General features: G+C 49.7%; 2 protein-coding genes across 2 annotated transcripts in view; both read right to left on the minus strand.

Moving 5' to 3' along the window:
* Positions 1–11291, minus strand: part of LOC133359900 (histone-lysine N-methyltransferase PRDM9-like) — a 44673-nt gene extending 33382 nt beyond the window's left edge. The window contains exons 1-2 of the mRNA XM_061578460.1: positions 11283–11291; positions 2625–2760 (exon numbers count right to left, since the gene is read on the minus strand). Coding sequence (XP_061434444.1) covers positions 2625–2760; positions 11283–11291 — 145 coding nt within the window. The remainder of the gene's footprint in view (positions 1–2624; positions 2761–11282) is intronic.
* A 990-nt stretch (positions 11292–12281) lies between these two features.
* LOC133359901 (putative histone-lysine N-methyltransferase PRDM6) lies at positions 12282–21827 on the minus strand. The gene is made up of 7 exons (XM_061578461.1): positions 21019–21827; positions 18732–18808; positions 17338–17530; positions 15643–15774; positions 14427–14770; positions 13352–13419; positions 12282–12549 (listed from the first exon to the last, which is right to left on the minus strand). Exons 1-7 carry the CDS (start codon positions 21173–21175, stop codon positions 12282–12284), a joined length of 1239 nt encoding a protein of 412 aa, XP_061434445.1. The 5' UTR covers positions 21176–21827.
* Positions 21828–23787: the final 1960 nt, after the last annotated feature.

Genomic DNA, 23787 nt, shown 5'->3' on the forward strand with positions numbered 1-23787 from the left:
CCCACACACACCCCCACGAGTCGACGGGGCAAGCAGGGGAAGCACGGGACAGCATGAATAGCGGGGTCACAGGGGCTGTTGCGCATAGTCATGGAGGGTTGGGATAATTGCGCTTGAGCGCGCAGGCCCCATTGTTAGGAAGGGTAAGGGAGTAATTAGGATGTACGCCGCCAACGTCGCTCACTGATTAGCATATCAACACGCCCGGGAACCGCCGTGCGCGGGCTTGGGGTGCACGAGCCCATTGTTCAGCGCAGATCCCCTTTGAGGTAGGGAGGATAAATAGAGGAGCGCAGAGGGGAAATCGCTCTCTTACTCCAGCGCCAGGCGACCAGACGCAGCTCGAGCCAGCGACCCACGTCCGTGCGACGCACCGAGGCACGCGGTTAACACAAGGATCAGCGGACCGCCGTGGACACTTAACAGTGAGTAAGAAGGTGAATTAGAATCTAGCCGATAAATAGGAATAGGTGCCGGTTTAGTGGAATAGGCCAGCCTCGTCGACTCACTAATTCAACATTAGTTATCAGGTAATAAATCATTAATAGCGAAGCGTGGTCTCGCGTGATCTTGTCGTGCAGTGTGAGCGTGTGGGTGCGCTGTGCACAGTGGTTCGCCACGTGAGTGAGCGCTGCGCGGAGCTGAGCGCGCGGGTTGCGCGTGGGTACGCAGTGATTCTGTGGGCTGCGGCTCGCCTCGGGGAGCGCGGCGCAGAGCGGTGCGAGAGTGGGTGTCACGTGTGTTCACTCCGTGTGTGATACAGGTGCGCGAGTATAACGTGAGTTGAGTTGGAGTGCGCGGAGCGGCGTGTGTGTGGGCGCGTGCGTAATCGGCGTCCCCAGGTGCGCGCTCATAACGTAAGCGGCCAGCAGGCGGCGAGCGCTGCGCAGAGCGGCGCAAGAGTGCGTATCGCGTGTGGAGCTGTATGCGTGTATGCGCGCACGTTCACTACGGGTATAATACGGATGCGCATTGGTAACGGGCCGCACAGGGCTATACTGCGAGACGGCGTTTGATTGACGATGATGTGCGCACGTATGCTCGCAGCGTGGGAGCGCGGCGCGAGGCTGTAACAGTAGGGGCGTCGCATTCGAATGCCGGCGAAACCGTAGCGAGTAATAGGGAGGTGGGGTAACGTAAACGGAATAGGGGATGCAGGCGGGAGGGACCCCGGGGGCCAACGGCCCCCAACTGCAGGGATTCATCTTCTTGGTTCTTTCGGTAAAGTCACGTAGAAGGGAAAATAATAAATATTAAAAAGAAACATTAAAATTGTATTTTAATAATTTGTATTTTATGTTTTTTTCCCCTTCTATGTGACTTTACCGAAAAACCAAGAAGACTAATTTATAACTCAAAAGTTTGATTATACATGAGTGCTTTATCATTTTTTATTCACTTTATTTTTATTTTAGTTTTTCTATCTACGTCACTTTATCGAAAGAACCTAAGATATGAATTCCTGCAGTCACGAAAGTTTTAAGTCAAATAAACTATTTTTGTAAATGTTGTGGGTTTACTCTCCAACATTATGAATCCGTAGGTAAAAAATAAAATTTAAATTAATAAAAGTACTTTTATAAATTTTAATTTTACTTTGATTAATTTTAATTTTATTTTTACCTACGTGACTAGGATTATGAATCCGATGAGCTATGAAGCTCTTTTTCATAGATGTCCCATAGGGGGCACGGGGTCAGAAAGTTACACAACACAAAACACAAACACGATAGGCGTGCAAAGTAGAGTAAAGGTAAACAAATCATTAAACTAAAACTAAATCTATTTTTACTTCACCAGGTGAAGTCCACTGAGCTATTGGCTCCGTCTTCAGAAGCGACCTGGCTGCCACAAATGACAGCTCAACCAAGTGGCTTACCACGTGGACATTATAGCAGCAGACAAATACTCTAAACGCGTGATGTTGATTCTACAAGTGGAGCAAAAACCCGGAGGACCGGGATCTAACCCAAGACCTCCTGTAGACCAGGCGAGGTAGTTAACATCTCACCAGGGAGAGACACACGCAGACTCCAGATATGACAGGCATCGTCAGGGTCGCCATCGAACCCACGACCTCCTGTAGACCAGGCGAGGTAGTTAACATCTCACCGGGAAGAGACACACGCAGACTCCAGATATATGACAGGCATCGTCAGGGTCGGGATCTAACCCACGACCTCCTGTAGACCGAGAGGTAGTTAACATCTCACCGGGGAGAGACACACGCAGACTCCAGATATATGACAGGCATCGTCAGGGTCGCCATCGAACCCCGACCTCCTGTAGACCAGGCGAGGTAGTTAACATCTCACCGGGGAGAGACACACGCAGACTCCAGATATAACAGGCATCGTCAGGGTCGCCATCGAACCCACGACCTCCTCTAGACCAGGCGAGGGAGTTAACATCTCACCGGGAAGAGACACACGCAGACTCCAGATATGACAGGCATCGTCAGGGTCGGGATCGAACCCACGACCTCATGTAGACCAGGCGAGTTAGTTAACATCTCGCCACCATGCGCCCCATGCATGCCACTCTGCTACGACGTCTTGGTCTCATCATTATAATCACTGCGACAATTAGTTTAGTTGCGAAGAGGCTCGGCCTGCCGTACCCACCGAGGTTCAGCAGGACGGCGTGGTTCTGCTTGATGTTCCTGTAGCGCCGCTTCTCGCACTCGGCCAGATCGCTCCACTCGGCCTTGGTGAAGAAGCCTCTGATGTCTCGGAAGTCGCCCATCTCCTGCTGCTGCTGCTGAGGCGCGAGAGACACGGAGGGACGAGACGCGGACGACGGTCAGACGCAGTCACGGAGATGGAGTCACACGGATAACTTTATCTCAGGTAGAGGTAACTTTACCTCAGGGGAGGTAACTTTACTTCAGGTGAAATAACTTTACTTCAGGGGAGGAAACTTACCTCAGGTGAGGTAAATTTACCTCAGATAGAAGTAACTTTACTTCACCTGAGGTAACTTTACCTCAGATGGTAAAGTTACCTCTACCTGCTGCTGCTGAGGCGCAGATACACGGAGGGACGAGACGCGGACGACGGTCAGACGCAGTCACAGGGAGACAGAGTCACAGGGAGACAGAGTCACAGGAGACAGAGTCACAGGGAGACAGAGTCACAGGGAGACAGAGTCACAGGGACAGAGTCACACTGAGACAGAGTCACAGGGAGACAGAGTCACAGGGAGACAGAGTCACACGAGACAGAGTCACAGGGAGACAGAGTCACAGGGAGACAGAGTCACAGGGAGACAGAGTCACACTGAGACAGAGTCACAGGGAGACAGAGTCACAGGGAGACAGAGTCACACTGAGACAAAGTCACAGGGAGACAGAGTCACACGGAGACAGAGTCACAGGGAGACAGAGTCACACTGAGCAGAGTCACAGGGAGACAGAGTCACACTGAGACAAAGTCACAGGGAGACAGAGTCACACTGAGACAGTCACAGGGAGACAGAGTCACAGGGAGACAGACACAGGGAGACAGAGTCACACGGGACAGAGTCACAGGAGACAGAGTCACACGGAGACAGAGTCACAGGGAGACAGAGTCACACGGAGACAGAGTCACAGGGAGACAGAGATTATTACCTCAGGGTAAGGTAATCGGAATGCAATGGAAGGCGAGGTAACATCACCTCAGGTAAATGTAACATTACTTGAGGTAATCCGAACGTATTCACATCACTTCAGCTAATGCTCATATCTTTACGCTAATATCGTAATATCGTCACGTGGTTAAATCGTTAAACACAACGCTCGCGTGACGTCACCACCTCAGTGTCGAGCCGTCGACACTTCACGCGGCAGCCTCGAAGTGCACCCAGCCTGGCACAGGCGCCGTGGTGACGTCACCGTCACTCAGTGGCCAATGGCGGCGGTTGGTGGTGGTGGGGGGAGTGGGGTGGGAGGTGGGGGGGGTGGGGGGGGAGTGGGGGTGGGGGGGAGGAGGGGGGGGGGGTGGGAGGGGAATTGGAGGTGGGGGGAATGGCGGTTGGTGAGTGGTGGGAGGGGGGAATGGAGGGTGGGAGGGGTGGGGGGTAACGGGGGAGTGGGGGGGCGAGACGCGTGACGTCACCACGCAGTGACGTCATCAGAGTTTTTAAGTTTAAAATTTTTATTCTGGAGGAATCCGATGAGCTGTGAAGCTCTTTATTATCCACAGATGTCCAGTAGGGGCACGTGGTCAGAACGCCAAACACAACACAAACCAACACAATAAACACCGTAGCAGTGCAGAGTAGAGGAAAGGTAGGCACATGACCAAGACAAATCTGTAGGGGCGTGTGAATTGAACTCTGTAGGGGCGTGTGAATTGAAATCTGTAGGGGCGTGTGAATTGAAATCTGTAGGGGCGTGTGAATTGAATTCTGTAGGGGCGTGTGAATTGAAATCTGTAGGGGCGTGTGAATTGAATTCTGTAGGGGCGTGTGAATTGAAATTTGTAGGGGCGTGTGAATTGAAATCTGTAGGGCGTGTGAATTGAAATCTGTAGGGGCGTGTGAATTGAATTCTGTAGGGGCGTGTGAATTGAAATTTGTAGGGGCGTGTGAATTGAAATCTGTAGGGGCGTGTGAATTGAAATCTGTAGGGGCGTGTGAATTGAATTCTGTAGGGGAGTGTGAATTGAAATCTGTAGGGGCGTGTGAATTGAAATCTGTAGGGCGTGTGAATTGAAATCTGTAGGGGAGTGTGAATTGAAATCTGTAGGGCGTGTGAATTGAAATCTGTAGGGGAGTGTGAATTGAAATCTGTAGGGGAGTGTGAATTGAAATCTGTAGGGCGTGTGAATTGAAATCTGTAGGGCGTGTGAATTGAAATCTGTAGGGCGTGTGAATTGAATTCTGTAGGGGAGTGTGAATTGAAATCTGTAGGGCGTGTGAATTGAAATCTGTAGGGCGTGTGAATTGAAATCTGTAGGGGAGTGTGAATTGAATCTGTAGGGCCGTGTGACTTGCAATCTGTCGGACAGTGTGATGTGTAATTTTGTTGGGTCATAGTGTTACCATCCTTGAGGTGCAGGGATGACGACTAGGATTGGTGTTGTTAGGATTAGCAGTGAGAGTTGTGACCAGGTGCTGCTGTGTGTAACGATACAGATAACGCCAGGGGGGGGGGGCAGTTTAAGAGCCGGGAGCCGACAGCTTGGGGCTCGCAGTGGCTACAGCGACTATTGGAACGGTCGATGCGGCCTCTGCGTTAAACAGCAGAAGACAACGGCACAGTCTGGTTCTCCTACAACGCCGCGTGTTAGTTTGAACAACGCCGATTGGATGATAAAACGCCATGAATGATGTGTAGGGGAACACGCTGTTTGTGACGCGGATGCGGATTGGATGCAACGCGAGCGAGCGAACGGAACGAGGTCGCAACGCGAGTAGGAACAAGCGGTTCTCCGTGCGGCTGCCTCGGCGTAGCGGCATCACGCGAGGAGGCATTGGGATGCTGCTGGATGCTGCTTCTAGACGCTACCCACGCGCCTCAGTCGTAGTCCGGCCTCTGTCTCACCCATCATCTCGCGTGTTGTCGCGGACCACGCTTCACCCCCTATAGTTTATATTATTTCTCCACAACGCGTGTTCTTCAGGAACGCAACAATGACCACCTCTTCTTGGTTCTTTCGGTAAAGTCACGTAGAATGGAAATAATAAAATAAATAAAATAAAACATGATAAAGAAAATGTTTATTTTTATTATTTTATTATTAAATAAAAATAATAATTATAAAACAATGACTTTATTGTTTAAATTTTATTATTTTTTATTTCCATAAAAATAAATAATAAAGTAAATGTTTATTTTTATTATTCTATTATTAAATAATAAAAAATAAAAATAAAACAATTACTTTCTTGTTTTATTTTATTATTTTTATTATTTCCATAAAAATATAACATAATAAAGTAAATGTTTATTTTTATAATTTATTATTATAATAAAAAATAAAATAAAACAATTACTTTATTGTTTTATTTTTATTATTATATTATTTCCATTCTACGTGACTTTACCGAAAGAACCAAGAAGATGAATCCCTGCAGTCACGAAAGAAGATTTAAATCGAAATGACCACCGCGTTACAGGAGAACAACAGATCGTGAACGCGCTTCGACGATTCGTGGCAACGGCAACACAAAGCGCCACGCGCAGTCTCTTGCGACCAGCGGTGTCTGTGATGAAGGTTTTTGTTGTCGTCGCTGCTGCTGCTCCTGGGTTAGATGGCGTTGGATCACAATCCTGGCACATCGCCCGATGAAACCGGTCGCCGTTGTTTGTAATCACCGGCGAAACGTCACCGGCACTCGAATTGTAAATGCTGTTGTGGGTTCACTCTCCCCGACACACAAGCGCTGTGTGTGCTGAAGTTGGTAACCAATTGGCACGTTTCGTTTACGTGACAAACCCTGACTGATTGGCCGTGTCAGGCGATGGTGGTGGGTGGTGGTGGGTTAACGACACAATGTTGATATTTACGAGATCTCTAACCCAACAACAACAACAACAAAAACCAAACCTCTGTCACGGAAAAGTGTTACCGCAGAGCAAGTCGCTCCGACCTCCTGGAGATACCGGTGAAACAGGCTAAAAATTAACCCGTAAAAACAAAGTTTTTCACTATAAATCCTTTATATGCGTGGCGGCTAGAGTCCTCTCGTCCTCTGGCTTGAGATGGCTGCCACCTATGGCTCAGATGGTTGCCTGCCACCATTAAGCAATTGGTAATTAAATACAATTTTTTTTTTCCTAAAAAGTGTAAAATTTTGGTAAAATTTTTTCACGAAAATAAATTGTCACGCACAACGAGTCTGTGTGCAAAATGTCAGCTCGATTGGATCACGGGAAGTCGGTTAAAAAACGACTGAAAGATTTGCACGGTCGTGAGCGCGCAAGCAAGCAAGCAAGTGAACTTAATATAAGGATTTAAAAATAACCCCTGCCCCGATTAAACCCGGATATAGTTTGGCCCAGGCCAGAGTAGACCCGGGGGATAAAGTGTCCTAGGCTAAACTATACCCGGGGGTTTAAACTAGACTGGTCCAGACCATACCCCCCCTCCAGGGCAGAACATGCCCCATGTGAAAGTTCAAAGGCAATTATCCATACAGAGAACAGCCGACAACGGACTTCAATCGATATCTAAAAAGCGTATAAATGGAAGTAAGAATCTCAATTTGATCAATTGAAGCATTTTTAGGGTTATTATCAGTTTTTCTGGTTGAAGTAATCAAAGTCTATGTGTTTACAGTTTTAAATAAAATGTTGGAAAAATTTAGTAATTCATGTGTATATCACAAATACCAGCTATTAAAGCAAATCCTGGAAGGAAAAATCGAAGGGAAAAAACGACCAGGACGGCCAAAAACGACATGGCTCAGTAACATCAAAACATGGCTACAATTAACAACAGCACAAACTCTACACGCCGTGCTAGACCGGGACCAATATCATCGTGAAGTCGCACACGCCGTTAGGCAGCACTAAACAAGAAGATATCGCTCAACACTATTACTATCATGGGGGTATGATTTGGCCTAGAGGGGTATAATTTGGCCTCGGCCATGATACACCCGGGTACAATGTAGCCTAGGCCGCTTGAACCCCGGGTAGACTACGGCCTGTTGCACCGGCACGGGCTGTGTGAGCTGGGCCGCCTTCACAACCAACGAGACGCCGCCGCTGCCAATTGGGACCAAGACGGCAGCGCTGCCTCCACCGGTCCGGTGAGGTCATTCTCAACAGGAGATTTTTGTTTTTCGATTTGAAGCTTTCGTGACTGCAGGGATTCATATTGTTGGTTCTTTCGGTAGAGTCACGTAGAAGGGAAGTAATAAAATAATAAAAATAAAAGATAATGAAACAAAATATAATAAAATATTTTATATTAAATTATTGTTTTATTTTTATTATTTTATTACTTGCCTTATAAGTGACTTATATAATAATGTTATATTATATATTTTTTATTATATATTATTTTATTATGTTTTATTCTTATTATTTTATTACTTCCCTTCTACGTGCCTTTACCGAAAGAACCAAGAAGAGATTTTTTTTTTCGATTTGAAGATTCGTGACCTACAGGGATTCATATTCTTGGTTCTTTCGGTAAAGTCACGTAGAAGGAAAATAATAAAATGATAAAAATAAAACTATACAATTCTCACGACGTTTCGATTGCAACGCAAGCAATCATCATCAGGTGTGAAAACCACAGCAATATTGTTTTTGTTGTTGTGGGTTTTCATAAACTGATGATTGCTTGTGTTGCAATCGAAACGTCGTGTAATTTGATTCTTACATTTTTATTATTTTATTATTTCCCTTCTACGTGACTTTACCAAAAGAACCAAGAATACAGTAGATTTTTATTAATCATTTTACTTTTCCAGGTAAGGCCCCCACTGAGCTGTGTAGTAGCGACCTGGCTATCACAAATGACAGCAGCGCACCGAAGTGGCTTATCACGTGACATTTACAGCAGCCAAATACTCTGAACACATGTGGAGATGTTAACTACCTCTCCTGGTATACAGGAGATCGTGTGTTTGATTCCGACCCTGACGCCTGCTGTATATTTTGAGTTTGCGCGTCTCTCTCTCTCTCTCCCCGTGGTCGTGTGGATTTTCTCCAGGTCCTCCGGTTTTCCCTCGACATTTAGAATCGAAATCACGCAATCAGAGTATTTGGCCGCTATAAATGTCCACACAATGATAAGCCACTTCGTTGAGCTTTCATTTGTGATGGCCAGGTGGTCGCGTCTGATAAAAGAGCTACTACGTATCCAGTTGGACCTTACTTGGTAGAATCCCAAGATAATGTTTGTTAGTTTAAGTATGTATATATATCATTTTAAACAGAATCACAAACTAACGCTCAACTTTCTTAAACGTGCAAGAGTCAACGCGCGCCACCACCGTGCGACATCACGCGAGCAACCGGGACGACGCAGAAAATCTCTCAACCCTTTCCCGCGTCCGAGACGTCTGCAGAGTTGCAGGGTCGGTGGGTGTCACCGTTCACGGGGTGGGTGTCACCGTTCACAGGGTGGGTGTCACAAGGGTGGCACAGTCGGGTTTTTTACAATCGGGTTTAATTGTCTTTTTATATTAAACCCGATCATCTAAGATTGAGAGAAATCCGGTTTCATTGGTTCTAATTGCAGAACCGCACTTCTCAACGATGGGCTTCATCCATTCCAAGCTAAGGAACTCACTGGCGCCCACGATTGTGGAGAAGCTCGTGTTCATTAAGACCAACCTGCCCGCCGCATTCTACGACTACCCCGTGCCCGACGGCCACGAGTACCATAGCAGCACCGACGAGGAAGCAGCCTAAGCCTATCAGAGTTTCGTATTCATTAAACCAGGTTTTAATTCCCCGAAATCGGGTTTAATTGTGTTAAAGAAAAAACCCGATGCCTGCAGCTGGAAAAATCGGGTTTTTTCCACCCATGTGGTGTCACCGTTCACGGGGTGGGTGTCACCGTTCACGGGGTGGGTGTCACCGTTCACGGGGTGGGGGTCACAGGTCACGGGGTGGCTGTCACCGTTCACCGCAGCAGTGGCAGCAGCAGCAGCAGCAGCACTGCTGTTGTTGTTATAAAGGCGTCGTTGCTCACCGCAGAGAAGCGTAGCGACACGACCGCCGCCACTCTGCGCTAGCCGGCGCGAAAACTGTGCCACACTCCCTGCCCCGCGTGGCCCTGTGGGAGCCTCGGTACCGATAATGTTGCTTTAGTTTTTACTGCGTTTTGTTATTCCGACGACGACGTTCACGCACGGCGCGCGGCGTCATCGCGACGGCAAAGGGTTAAGTTCACGCTGGGAACATTTTCAACGGGGGAGGCAGCAACAACACGCAGGGTGATCCAAGTGCAGATGCCCCAATCATACCTACACCCCCCTCCCCCAACGCCCTCTCGGAATATTTTTTCAGACCGCAGGAATCCGATGAGCTATGAAGCTCTTCTTCGCAGATCTCCAGCCGTTCCACAGATGTCCTCTCCTAACACCCCCCCCCACCTCCTCCCCGTAGCTTTCCTCTCAGCGGCAAAGTGAATATCGCGCAAGCGATGGCTCAGGGCTACGGGACTGAGTGCACGGAGATTTGTGAGCGGATGCCACCTTCGTCATCGGCCGCGGTTCAGTCTACCGCTGGATGGGTACGTACTGTACGTACTGTACGTACGTCGCACGGGGCAGGGCTACGAGACGGCACGCGGTGCGCATGGAGACCGGCGGGAGACGTGCAGACTGGGGTATCTGTAGGTGGATCGCCCTGCGGTGTCCCCTCTAGGGTAACAACAGTGCAGCTCTGCACGGGGGACTCTGCACACTCACACACACAGGGACCCCCAGGTGATGGGGGTGGGGGGGGACACGTGCATTGGTTGGGACCTAGAACTCCGCACTTGCAATCGAGGGGTGGCCAGGTCGGTTTAATCTCCCACCCCCCACAGAGTGTGAGGCAGGTGTAGGAGGGTCCGTAGGTTTCCGTGTTCACATTCAAAATCAGTTTCAAGAGTGGCACAGCCTCGGCTAGTCACGTGGCCTGTTGTTTAAAACTAATTCACAGCTCGGCGCTGTGCGCGTTTGCTCAGGATGGCTGACTTTTCTGTTTCCACGGGAATGAGAAAATGCATTCTGGCCGGTGTGTGTTCTCTGGTGCCGGCAAAGACTGGATGGGTCTGCAAACACCTTCTCACACACGGTGCACTTGAACGGCTTTTCTCCCGTGTGTGTTCTCTGGTGCCTGTGAAGATCTGATAGCTGTGCAAACGCCTTCTCACACACAGTGCACTTGAACGGCTTCTCTCCGTGTGTGTTCTCTGGTGGCTGTGAAGATGTTGTAAATGTGCAAATGCCTTCTCACACACGGTGCACTTGAACGGCTTCTCTCCCGTGTGTGTTCTCTGGTGGCTGTGAAGATGTTGTAAATGTGCAAATGCCTTCTCACACACGGTGCACTTGAACGGCTTCTCTCCCGTGTGTGTTCTCTGGTGGCTGTGAAGATGTGATAGCCGTGCAAACGCCTTCTCACACACGGTGCACTTGAACGGCTTCTCTCCCGTGTGTGTTCTCTGGTGCTTCTTCAAGGTACTCTTGTAGTCTGTGCTGTATGGACATTGGTCACACTGATGACTTTTGTTACTGGGCTTAGTGGGGTGTCTGCTCTGCACGTGATACTGTAGACTCGAGCGGCAGATGAACTGACGGTTTGCAGGCAGGACACGGCAGCCTTGTGACCTCCACACCCACTCCACCTGCGTCATCCCAGAGGAACAAGACACACGCGCACACACCAACATCTAGACATGAACACTCTTGCACACGTGTGTGTATACACAAAGGTAAAGGTTTCCCACAGCCATATCAGACTGTTGGGCAAGTGCTGTTTGCGAGTACCTATGAAGGCCGGCATGGCACACGAGGGAGTAGGTGGCCAACACCAGGCCCGGCCGCCTTGTCTCTCCAGTGGCGATGTTTCCACGTTTAAGCTAGGTACTCATTTGAGGCTGAGTCAGCCTAGGGGAGGCCTAAATATTCACCACTGACGTTGGCCGTGAGTGGGAATCGAACTCAGGTGGCCGGGTTCGTAGTGCAGTGGGCTCCATTATATATACACACAAAGACAAAGAACCCCCATATAGCCTGTATATACTTTTGGGACAAGTGCTGTTATGGGCACCAATGAAAGCCAACACGGCACACGAGTGGGAGGGTGGCCAGCACCACACATAGCCGCCTTTGTCTCCCCAGTGGCGATGTTTACTACTACACACCACACCAGTTACTCACTTCCACCTTATCAGTGTGGCTGGTGCCTATCATCTCTGGTGAGTGGTGGCTGTCATCTCTGGTGAGTGGTGGCTACCAACTCTGGTGAGATGTGGCTATCATCTCTGGTGAGTGGTGGCTATCATCTCTAGTGAGTGGTGGCTATCATCTCTGGTGAGTGGTAGCTACATCCACATCTCTGGTGAGATGTCGCTATCATCTCTGGTGAATGGTAGCTATCATCTCTACTGAGTGGTGGCTATCGTCTCTGGTGAGTAGTGGCTATCGTCTCTCGTAAGTGGTGGCTGCCATCTCTGGTGAGTGGTGGCTATCATTTCTGGTGCGTGGTGGCTATCATCTCTGGTGAGTGGTGGCTATCATCTCTGGTGAGTGGTGGCTATCGTCTCTCGTGAGTGGTGGCTATCATCTCTGGTGAGTGGTGGCTATAGTCTGGTGAGCAGTGGTGAGTCTCTGGTGAGCAGTGCTCACGGTGTTCCTCGCTTGGTGGAGGCCTGCACGGGCTGCAGGTCTCTGGCGGTGGCCCTAGGAGCCATCTCGCTGCTGCTGCTGCTGCGGCGTCGCGAGGGCCCGGCCTCGCAGGCGATGCCCAGCTCCTGGGCGAACTCCTCGCCGTACCAGACCAGCAGCTCAGAGCCGGGCCCCACGGCACGGAATGTGCGGTAGTAAATCTGCCCCCGGTGCTGGAAGGCCACCAGGTTCTGCTCCTGCTCATTCCTCGCGCAGTTGACGAACCTGCGCGGGCAGACGCGGGGGCGGGGTGGGCGCCGTTAGCGAGCGCCTATTAAGGGCCGGCACTGGGCGCTACGTGAGGGTGGTGTGGCTGGAACCACGCTCCGTACCGGGTGCTCATTTGATGCCGAGTCGACCAAGGGGAGGCCCAGGGTTGGTCTCTGTGTGTAGTGGGTCTGGTCTCTGTGTGTAGTGGTTCTTGTCTCTGTGTGTGGTGGTTCTGGTCTCTATGTGTAGTGGTTCTGGTCTCTGTGTGTGGTGGTTCTTGTCTCTGTGTGTGGTGGTTCTGGTTTCTGTGTGTGGTGGTTCTGGTCTCTGTGTGTGGTGGTTCTGGTCTCTGTGTGTAGTGGTTCTGGTCTCTGTGTGTGCTGGTTCTTGTCTCTGTGTGTAGTGGTTCTGGTCTCTGTGTGTGCTGGTTCTGGTCTCTGTGTGTAGTGGTTCTGGTCTCTGTGTGTGGTGTTTCTGGTCTCTGTGTGTAGTGGTTCTGGTCTGTGTGTGCTGGTTCTTGTCTCTGTGTGTGGTGGTTCTGGTCTCTGTGTGTAGTGGTTCTGGTTTCTGTGTGTAGTGGTTCTGGTCTCTGTGTGTAGTGGTTCTGGTCTCTGTGTGAAGTGGTTCTTGTCTCTGTGTGTAGTGGTTCTGGTCTCTGTGTGTAGTGGTTCTGGTCTCTGTGTGTAGTGGTTCTGGTCTCTGTGTGTAGTGGTTCTGGTCTCTGTGTGTGGTGGTTCTGGTCTCTGTGTGTGGTGGTTCTGGTCTCTGTGTGTAGTGGTTCTTGTCTCTGTGTAGTGGTCCTTCAGACAATAATCACCTCATCCAGTTTGATTTAGATTCATCCTGAGCATCAACATATTCACGATCCTTTTTGTTTTTGTAAATCTGAAACACACACGCACACGAGCGGATCCACGGATAATTAATGTCAGTTGGACTGTAAGTTGAACTTCTTTCGTACCGCATGTAGCCAACCATGCTGATCGGAGGTGCGGGGGAAGGACAACAAACTAAACACTAAAAGCAGTTCTAAAGAAATGCATTTTCAATCTACAAGATTTTAAAGTGCATAGCTCCCAGTGGCTTCCTAACATTGGAAGGAAGAACCTTCCAGACGGCCGCAGAAGTGCATCTGTAAGCGCCGCGCCATGCGGTGACCACCGTCTTTGCTGTGTGTTACAAGTTCAAATAATTACGTTAATTTTTGGGTCTCTCTGTGATTCTGGGGGTCTTTGGGTGAGTCTCTAGGTCTCTGTACGAGTCTCTGGGTCTCTGTGCGAGTCTCTAGGGTATCTGTGCGACTCTGGGTCTCTGTGTGAGACTGTGGGTCTCTGTGCGATTCTCTTGGTCTCTGTGCGAGTCTCTGGGTCTCTGTGTGAGACTGTGGATCTCTCTGTGCGATTCTCTGAGCATCTGTGTGAGTATCTGGGTCTCTCTGTGTGAGTCTCTGGGTCTCTGTGTGAGTCTGTGTGTCCCACTGTGAGTCTCTGGGTCTCTGTTCAAGTCTCTAGGTCTCTGTGCAAGTCTGTGGGTCTCTCTATGCGAGTCTCTGGGTCTCTGTGCAAAGTCTCTGGGTCTCTCTGTGCCAGTCTCTGGGTCTCTGTGTGAGTCTGTGGGTGACTGTGTGAGGCTATGGGTCTCTGTGCGAGTCTATGGGTCTCTGTGTGAATCTATGGGTCTCTGTGCGAGTCTATAGGTCTCTGTGCGAGTCTATGGGTCTCTGTGCGAGTCTATGGGTCTCTGTGTGAGTCTATGGGTTTCTGTGCGAGTCTATGGGTCTCTGTGTGAGTCTATGGGTCTCTGTGAGTCTCTGGGTCTCTCTGTGCCAGTCTCTAGATCTCTGTGTAAGTCTGTGGGTGACTGTGTGAGGCTATGGGTTTCTCTGCATCTCCTTCACGAGCCTCCTCTCCACACACACGATGATGATGTAGGAATAGGAGGAGGCTGCAGCAGTAGCAGCAGCAGCTCACCAGCCAGCAGTACTCGCTCACGGGGTTCTCCTCAGACACCTCTCCCTGGTAGGGCCCAAACATCACCCCCTTGGGCAGCTTCTTCCTGTTGCTCCACACCCCGAGGCCGGCGCCGGCGATGGAGGAGGCGCCGACGGTGAGGCCCTGGGGCAGGCTGAGCCGGGCCCTGTTGGCCACTCCCGGGGCCACGGCCGCGTCTGCAATGAACTCTGGCGGGCCGTGCACGGAGCACTCCCCCAGGTAGAAATCCCTGCACAGCTCGCAGACTGAGAGCCACAGCAGCAGCAGCAGGAGGAGGGCGAACCGCAGTAGCAACAGCAGCAGCAGCAGTGGCACTGTGAGAGAGTGAGAGGGTGAGGAGCGCTCCAGACAGATGCCTCCTTTCCTCCCTCTCTGCATTGTGAACTTCTTTAGCTCGCTCATCGGAGATGTAAACCCTGTCACCCTCCCTGCTCCCTCCCTGCATCCCTGAGTGAGGGAGCAAAAGACAGGGAGGTAAGTGAGAGTGCGAGAAAGGGAGCGTGTGAGAGGGAGGGAAAGGGAGAGAGAGTGAGAGGGAGCAGGTGGAATATATCGAGTGAGAGCGCGGGAGCAATAGAGAGAGATAGGAGAGAGTGTGAGAAAGTTAGAGTAAGGGGCCGTCCATAAATGACGTCATGCACCTAGGGGGGTGGGGGGGTCAGACATTTGTGACGATGTGTGAGGAACCACAGACAACACGTTCTACTTAATTAAATACTTTTTAATAAATGTTTTCTCCTACAACATCAGACTGCAGTGCCACATTAAATATGCACTACAATGACAATAGTTTGAAGCGATTTTAAGCATATTAAATGAGCTTTGTGACGTCACATTTGAGGGGGGGGTCTGACTTTTTGTGATGTCGTGTGATGGGGGGGAGGGGGGTCCAAAATCGCGTGACGCCATTAATGGACGGCCCTAAGAGAGTGTGAGAAAGTGACAGTGTGAGAGAGAGTGTGAGAAAGTGACAGTGTGAGAGAGAGTGTGAGAAAGTGACAGTGTGAGAGAGAGAGAGTGAGAAAGTGACGGTGTGAGAGAGAGTGTGAGAAAGTGACAGTGTGAGAGAGAGAGTGAGAAAGTGAGAGAGAGAGTGAGAGGGAGCAGGGGGTCTCACAGAAGAAGTCGTCGTCCTGGGGCTCCTCCACCTCTGTGTAGACTTTCCTCTCGCGCGGGCGCAGGCCGTAGCGAGAGCGAGCGCTGCGCGACACCGCCACAGCCTGGGCGGAGGCCGGCGGCACGGAGGAGCCTGCAGGCAAACACGGCGAGATGTTGACTACCTCTCGTGGTATACGGGAGGTCGTGGGTTCCATCCCGACCCTGACGAAGCCTGCTGTATATTTGGAGTCTGCGTGTCTCTCTCTCCTCCGTGGCGAGATGTTAACTCCCTCGCATGGTCTACAGGAGGTCGTGGGTTCCATCCCGACTGTATAGTTTACAACATGTTACCCTATTTGTATTTTTGTATTTTTAGATTGTATATTATGGCTAGTTTACATTTTATATTGTACACTTATTCACAATTTTACATACTTTAGCCCCTTAGTATTAGTTAGACTTTGTAATTTTAGTATAGTTTGACTGTATACCACTCATTTCAGTTTTAAGATTCCTACATGTTGAATGTATGCACCTTCCGGCCATAGTAAATTCCTTGTCTGTGCAAACTTTCATGGCGAATACCTCCCCGTGGTTGCGTGGATTTTTCTCCGGGTCCTTCGTTTTTTTCCCTCGACATATAGAACCAACGTCATGCGTTGAGAATATTTGGCTGCTATAAATGTCCACGTAATGACGATGATGACAAGTCACTTCGTTGAGCTCTTATTTGTGATAGCCAGTCGCTTCTGAAAAACAGCTACACAGCTCAGTGGGGCACACCCTGGTTGCTAATCCTGCATAATGCACGGGCATAAGTAGTATTAATCACATACCTGCATTTCCCATATCCCCTCCCTTTGATGCTGCTAGTCCTGCATAATGCACGGGCATAAGTAGTACTAATCACATACCTGCATTTCCCATATCCCCTCCCTTTGATGCTGCTAATCCTGCATAATGCACGGGCATGAGTAGTACTAATCACATACCTGCATTTCCCATAAATATGCTAAATGCCTCTTGATATGCATATTCTTTTGTCAAGGCGCTCTTTTCCCCCCTTCCAACCCAGCTTATATATATGCTCCAAGCACGTGTGCTGTATCATTCAGACGCTGTCGCCTCGACAGACCTGGTTTTCACCTGAGGACGGCTGCTTGCGTTGTGGCCGAAACGTCGTGAGAATTGTTTTGTTATGTTTTATTTTTATTATTTTATTACTTCCCTTCTACGTGACTTTACCGAAAGAACCAATAAGAAAAATAAACATCGTTTAGTTCATAGGCTGCATCAGTACCAGCAGCAGCCCTGACAGGAGCACATGTAGCAGTAGCATCAACAGCAGTGGCGACTTCCATCAGCACTAACAGAAGATTGCGGAGTTCCGGTGAGAATAGAGGGGAGCGTGGAGTTCCGGTGAGAATAGAGGGGAGTGTGGAGTTCCGGTGGGAATAGAGGGGAGTGTGGAGTTCCGGTGGGAATAGAGGGGAGTGTGGAGTTCTGGTGAGAATAGAGGGGAGTGTGGAGTTCTGGTGGGTATAGAGGGGAGTGTAGAATTCCGGTGAGAATAGAGGGGAGTGTGGGGTTCCGGTGAGAATAGAGGGGAGCGTGGAGTTCTGGTGAGAATAGAGGGGAGTGTGGAGTTCCGGTGAGAATAGAGGGGAGTGTGGAGTTGCGGTGGGAATAGAAATCACCGCTGCAGGCTACGCACCTCCACGTATCCTCTGGAGCGCCACCCTCAGGGCCTCCTTGCAGGCGGTGGCTCTGCGCTCCAGCCTGAACATCGCCATCCTGGCCTTGTGCACCTCCCTCAGCTCAAATCCCCTGAACTCCTCCTCCTGCTGCTCCTCCTCCTCCACGCCCTGCAAGATGCTCCACACGTACTCCAGGGCTTCCGCTTTAGTCTGAGCGGAGGGGGCGGTGGGGTGAGGGGGCGGAGGGGGTGTGGGGGCGGAGTTGGTGCGGTGACCAGCGGTGGCTAGGAGATGTTAACTCCCTCGCCTGGTACGCAGGAGGTCGCGGGTTCCATCTCGACCTGACACCTCATCGGATTCCTCCAGTACAATACATATTTTAATTCTGATATTCTGAATCTGTAAATCTGATTCCATACATCAAGCAGAACCATGCTCTCATGCTGAACCTCGGTGGGTATGGCAGGCCATGCCTCTTCACAACTCAACTAATTAATAAACTAATTATAATAATGTAGTGGACACCGTGACGACAGAGACAGTTGAAGTAGAGGCAACCCATATTTATTAACTCTGAGCCCGTTACAGCTTCACACTTGAAGAGGTAACGGCCTCTTCACCCGTTCTCTCAAGGGAGCTAACTCCCCAAGCTAACTCACCGACTCCCCACCAATACTACGACCCTCCTCTCAAGGAGACTACCTGACCTGGCCCAGCCAAGGCACAGGTCCCGACCACCAGCCACACGAATCCGGCCCTTACAAGGACATCAGCCTTCGCGGCTCTGGGGTCGCACCACTGGCTTGCTCTGCCCGGCCTTTAGAAGGACAGCGGGTCAGAGGAGTCCCAGGGTCTAGCTAGCTGGACTTCAGCTGGTTCTTCGTCCTTGGCTTGTTCGAACTAACTCTCTCCTCTCAGAGTCTCGCCTTTTATACGATTCCCCACTGAGGGGCGGGGTTCTGTGGGATCACACACACCCCACAGCCCCCTCCCCTCGGGAGGGGCCCCGGCTAGGGATATCACAACCGCCCCGCACAGGTAAGTAATGGGAGTTAACCGGAGCTGGTGTGCGCGCGTTCCAATACCACCACCACCACAATAATGACGCACGTCTCTGGTATAATTATATAGAAATTACTTTTATAACACAGACCAGTGGAACATTTTTTTGTACTTTTCGTAACAGCTATTTTCATTGGAGTATATGACAGGTGAGGCTCTGCCTCGCCCGTCTCCCCTGACCGCACGTCCCTGGTATAGCAGTGTCTAGTAGTATGTATGTACGTTGAATGTCTTTGTCACCGTACGTAGCCAACCTCGCTAATGGGAGGTGCGGGGGAAGGACAACAAACTAAAGACAACAGCAGCAGCAGCTGTAACGAGAGGAGTGCCGTGCGCTGTGCACAGAGACCTTGCGCTTGCTGGAAGCTGCCCTCGCGTGAGACTCTCCCACGGTGGCCCAGCGTGAAGCAGCCCCCTTGCCTCCTCCTGCGTGAACACACGCACACACGTGAACACACGCACACACGTGAACACACGCACACACGTGAACACACGCACACACGTGAACACACGTGTGAACACACGGACACGCATGAACATATGCAAGGACAAAGCTCCCCCGTATAGCCTTAACAGACTGTAGGGGCAAGTGCTGTTAGTGAGCACCTATGAAGGCCAGAACGGTACACGAGGGGGTGGGTGGCCAGCACCACGCCCGACCGTCTTTGTCTCCCCAGTGGTGATGTTTACACACCGCACCAGGTACTCAGTTGAGGCTGAGCCGACATAGGGGAGGCACAGGACCGGTTCAAATAATCGTCACTGGTGTTGACCGTGAGCGGGAATCGAACCCGGGTCGCCGGGTTCATAGCGCAGCGCGCTAACCGCTACACTACCGCTCCCCATATGCACACGCGTTAACACACGCACACACGTGTGAACACACGGAAATGCATTAACACACACACACACGTGTGAACACACCCACACGCGTATTTACGCATGCAAACATTTACTCACTCACATATTTACCAAAAAGTCAATGATCTCCCCTGTGCCGCCTTAACAGACTGTTGTCACAGGACAGAACCAGGTGCCATGCCATGGGTTGACTGTTGTGCCAGGCTAGGTGCAGGTCACGAGACGGACCCTGCAGGTGCCATAGGTTTACTGAGATGACTGCCAGATGCACCACCTGTGCCCGCGACTGTGCCAACTCGGTCCACAATTAAAAAGATGCCCCGTGTAGCCTTCACAGACTGTTGCGGTCAAGTGCTGTCAGCAAGCAGCATCTACGAAGGCCAGCACGGCACACGGGGGGATGGGCAGCTAGCAACACGCCCGACCGTCTTTGTCTCCCCAGTTGTGATGTTTACTACACACCACTGCACCGGGTACTCATTTTGACGCTGAGTCAACCTAGGGGAGGCTCAGGACCGGTTCGGATCGTCGTCACTGGTGTTGGCCGTGAGCGGGCATTTAACTTGGTTCCGCTGGTGATTACAACCAGCTTCATCAAGCGAGTCTACAGGGGTCTCTGCGTGAGTCTACAGGGGGTCTCTGTGTGAGTCTACAGGGGTCTCTGCGTGAGTCTACAGGGGGTCTCTGTGAGTCTACAGGGGTCTCTGTGTGAGTCTACAGGGGTCTTTGTGTGAGTCTTCAGGGGGTCTCTGTGTGAGTCTACAGGGGGTTTCTGTGTGAGTCTACAGGGGTCTCTGCGTGAGTCTACAGGGGGTCTCTGTGTGAGTCTACAGGGGGTTTCTGTGTGAGTCTACAGGGGGTCTCTGTGTGAGTCTACAGGGGGTCTCTGTGTGAGTCTACAGGGGTCTATGTGAGTCTACAGGGGGTCTCTGTGTGAGTCTACAGGGGTCTCTGCGTGAGTCTACAGGGGGTCTCTGTGTGAGTCTACAGGGGGTCTCTGTGTGAGTCTACAGGGGGTCTCTGCGTGAGTCTACAGGGGATCTCTGCATGAGTCTACAGGGGGTCTCTGCGTAAGTCTACAGGGGTCTCTGTGTGAGTCTACAGGGGTCTCTGCGTGAGTCTACAGGGGGTTTCTGTGTGAGTCTACAGGGGTCTCTGCGTGAGTCTACAGGGGGTCTCTGTGTGAGTCTACAGGGGGTTTCTGTGTGAGTCTACAGGGGTCTCTGTGTGAGTCTACAGGGGGTCTCTGTGTGAGTCTACAGGGGGTCTCTGCGTGAGTCTACAGGGGGTCTCTGTGGGAGTCTACAGGGGGTCTCTGTGTGAGTCTACAGGGGGTCTCTGCGTGAGTCTACAGGGGGTCTCTGCGTGAGTCTACAGAGGGTCTCTGTGTGAGTCTACAGGGGGTCTCTGTGTTAGTCTACAGGGGGTATCTGTGTGAGTCTATAGGGGTCTCTGCGTGAGTCTACAGGGGGTCTCTGCGTGAGTCTACAGGGGGTCTCTGCGTGAGTCTACAGGGGGTCTCTGTGTGAGTCTACAGGGGGTCTCTGCGTGAGTCGAGAGGGGGTCTCTGTGTGAGTCTACAGGGGTCTCTGTGTGAGTCTACAGGGGTCTCTGTGTGATTCTACACAGGGTCTCTTTGTGAGTCTTCAGGGGGTTTCTGCGTGAGTATACAGGGGGCCTCTGTGTGAGTCTACAGGGGTCTCTGTGTGAGTCTACAGGGGGTCTCTGTGTGAGTCTACAGGGGGTCTCTGCACGGTCTGCAAGCGCCCTTTTACGTTTGCCTCTTCGTCCTCCGTGCATCGCCACCTCCTTCCTCTTCCTCCTCCCCGTCCACTCCTCGTCGGAGTCGCTCGACCGCCCGCACTCCGCTCTATTCCCCCTCGCCCTGCGCTTGCCGCGTGCGCGCATGAACTCGGGCTGGGCCGGGTTCATCCCTGCGCAAGGAGGCAGTCGGTCATTGTTATTTGTACGTATTGGCAGTACACCCGTGCAGCATAGCAACACACCGGGTCCTCGTAACACAGTCCTGACGATGTGATTACTATCAGAGCGTGTTTGTTTGCGTGTTCAACACAAGTACGCGTGGTTAATGCAGTAACTTGATTCCTTGCAAAAAGGAATCATCTATTTGGTGTGTGAACATCTTAACAGCTCCTGTTTTATTGCCAGAAAGGGTAAAACCGATTCCTATTTTTTATACTTTGATTCTGGCAAAAAGGTCCAATGATATAGCTACTCACCCCGAGCTATAAATGCTCTTGACACTGCATTGTCTTTGTACTGGTCGCCTTTTGGTGTTGTTCTCTGGTCTGACACTGGTGAGACTAGGCCATGAAGAAGGCTGTCTCTGGGGTAGACCAATCAGTATCAAAGACAATGATTAAATGTTATCAGAGAGTGTTTGTTTGCGTGTTCAGTACGCGTGGTTAATGCAGTAACCTGATTCCTTGCAAAAGCTATAATCTATCTGGTGTTTGAACATCTTAACACCTCCTGTTTCATTCCCATAAAGAGTAAAACCGATTCTTATTTTTCATAGTCCCGACGATGTCGCCGTTGCCCCTTGAGTGAGCTGCAGGACTCTCCATCAGAAGTTGCACTCAGATTCAGCAGCCGCGTCCCCCATTCCGAACGTGCGGTGGCGACACCACGAGTCGTATCGAGGCACCGTCCGACCGAGTCTCTAGGGGCACGAGGAGTCCAATCTTGCCACTGGAGCACGGAGCAGCCGATCGTCATCAGACTGGGCGCCGCTGTACGGCAACAGACTGCGAAGCTTCGTGTTCAGTGCTGCTCATGTCACGTTCCGTCTTCCCACCGCTTTGGCATCACGACAACTGATTTTGACGCACCACCACCACCCCAAAATATCCTTCTGTCTGGGGTCTCGAATCGCGAGGAAATAAATAACTTTTGCCAAAAATGTGATGATTATTTCATACAGCGCAACGGTGTACCGCTACTACGTTCATTTATATTATTTGGCTGCTACAATAACTCCAAGCAATACAGTAAACACGATAGGAGTGCAAAGTATAGAAAAGGTAAACAAATTATACACACACAAAATACATTTTTTGTAAATATTCTTTGGTTCTTTCGGCAAAGTCACGTAGATAGAAAAATAAAGTGAATAAAAATAATCAAAAACCACAAAAACGTTCATCCTCACTGATGTTGCTGACTGGTATCTTAGCGCTTTTGAGGGTTGCAGCAATTTCAGATCTTGTAACGTCTGCAGCGATGCGCCCCAAACCCTTAAGAGCGACATCGACCTGGGCAATAACGTCATCCACTGGAATGTGTTTGGGGGTGACTGAGAAGTTCAACCCTTTAGCCAAAACCGACTTTAGACCATCGCACATTGGGCTATTACTCAGATTAATAACAACCTTGTCAACGTCTAACCTTTTAACGTGTGGATCTGGTTTCTTGTTAGAAAGGAGGTTGAACTCGAAAATCAGATCTTTACATTTCGCTGACATTGTAGTGGCTGATTAAGCGGTCATGTTATCTACATGTTCCCAATCAGATGTCGACATTTTTCCCGTCAATGTTAAGTGTGATTTCAAGAGTGTCTTGTCTACATGATCTAGTTCAGTATGGAGCAGTCTAATTCTCTCTGAGATCAGGGCCAAGCTCGCCCTGAACAAAATTCGTCTGGCATTGGAAGATGTGACTGCAGCAGAAATCAGTGTCAATGAGATCGGTATTACGTTAGAGTCACGGCATCTCTTCAGAAATGTGAGTGACTCGATCAGATGAACTTTCTTGTCACGGAGATTGTTAAAAGATCTCATGGTTATGTGGAAACCCTCCCAATAGAGGCAGTTCAAATGATACAAATTAAGTGAATAAAAAATTATAAAAATAAGACACTAATTAGACTGCTCCATAAAAAAAACACTAATGTATACATTTCAATTTAAAGCTTTCGTGACTGCAGGGATTCATCTTCTTGGTTCTTTCGGTAAAGTCACGTAGAAGGGAAATAATAAAATATTAAAAAGAAAACATTAAAATTGTATTTTAATAATTGTATTTATGTTTTTTTCCCTTCTATGTGACTTTACCGAAAGAACCAAGAAGACTAATTTATAACTCAAAAGTTTTGATTATACATGAGTGCTTTATCATTTTTATTATTCACTTTATTTTTATTTTAGTTTTTCTATCTACGTCACTTTATCGAAAGAACCAAAGAATATGAATTCCTGCAGTCACGAAAGTTTTAAGTCAAAATAAACTATTTTTGTAAATGTTGTGGGTTTACTCTCCAACATTATGAATCCGTAGGTAAAAAATAAAATTTAAATTAATAAAAGTACTTTTATAAATTTTAATTTTACTTTGATTAATTTTAATTTTATTTTTTACCTACGTGACTAGAATTATGAATCCGATGAGCTATGAAGCTCTTTTTCATAGATGTCCCATAGGGGGCACGGGGTCAGAAAGTTACAACACAAAACACAAACACGATAGGCGTGCAAAGTAGAGTAAAGGTAAACAAATCATTAAACTAAAACTAAATCTATTTTTAC

The sequence above is a fragment of the Lethenteron reissneri genome, chromosome 66 (genome assembly GCF_015708825.2).
Source record: "Lethenteron reissneri isolate LAM-NWPU_2019-01 chromosome 66, ASM1570882v1, whole genome shotgun sequence".
In the NCBI taxonomy this organism is placed as follows: Eukaryota; Metazoa; Chordata; class Hyperoartia; order Petromyzontiformes; family Petromyzontidae; genus Lethenteron; species Lethenteron reissneri.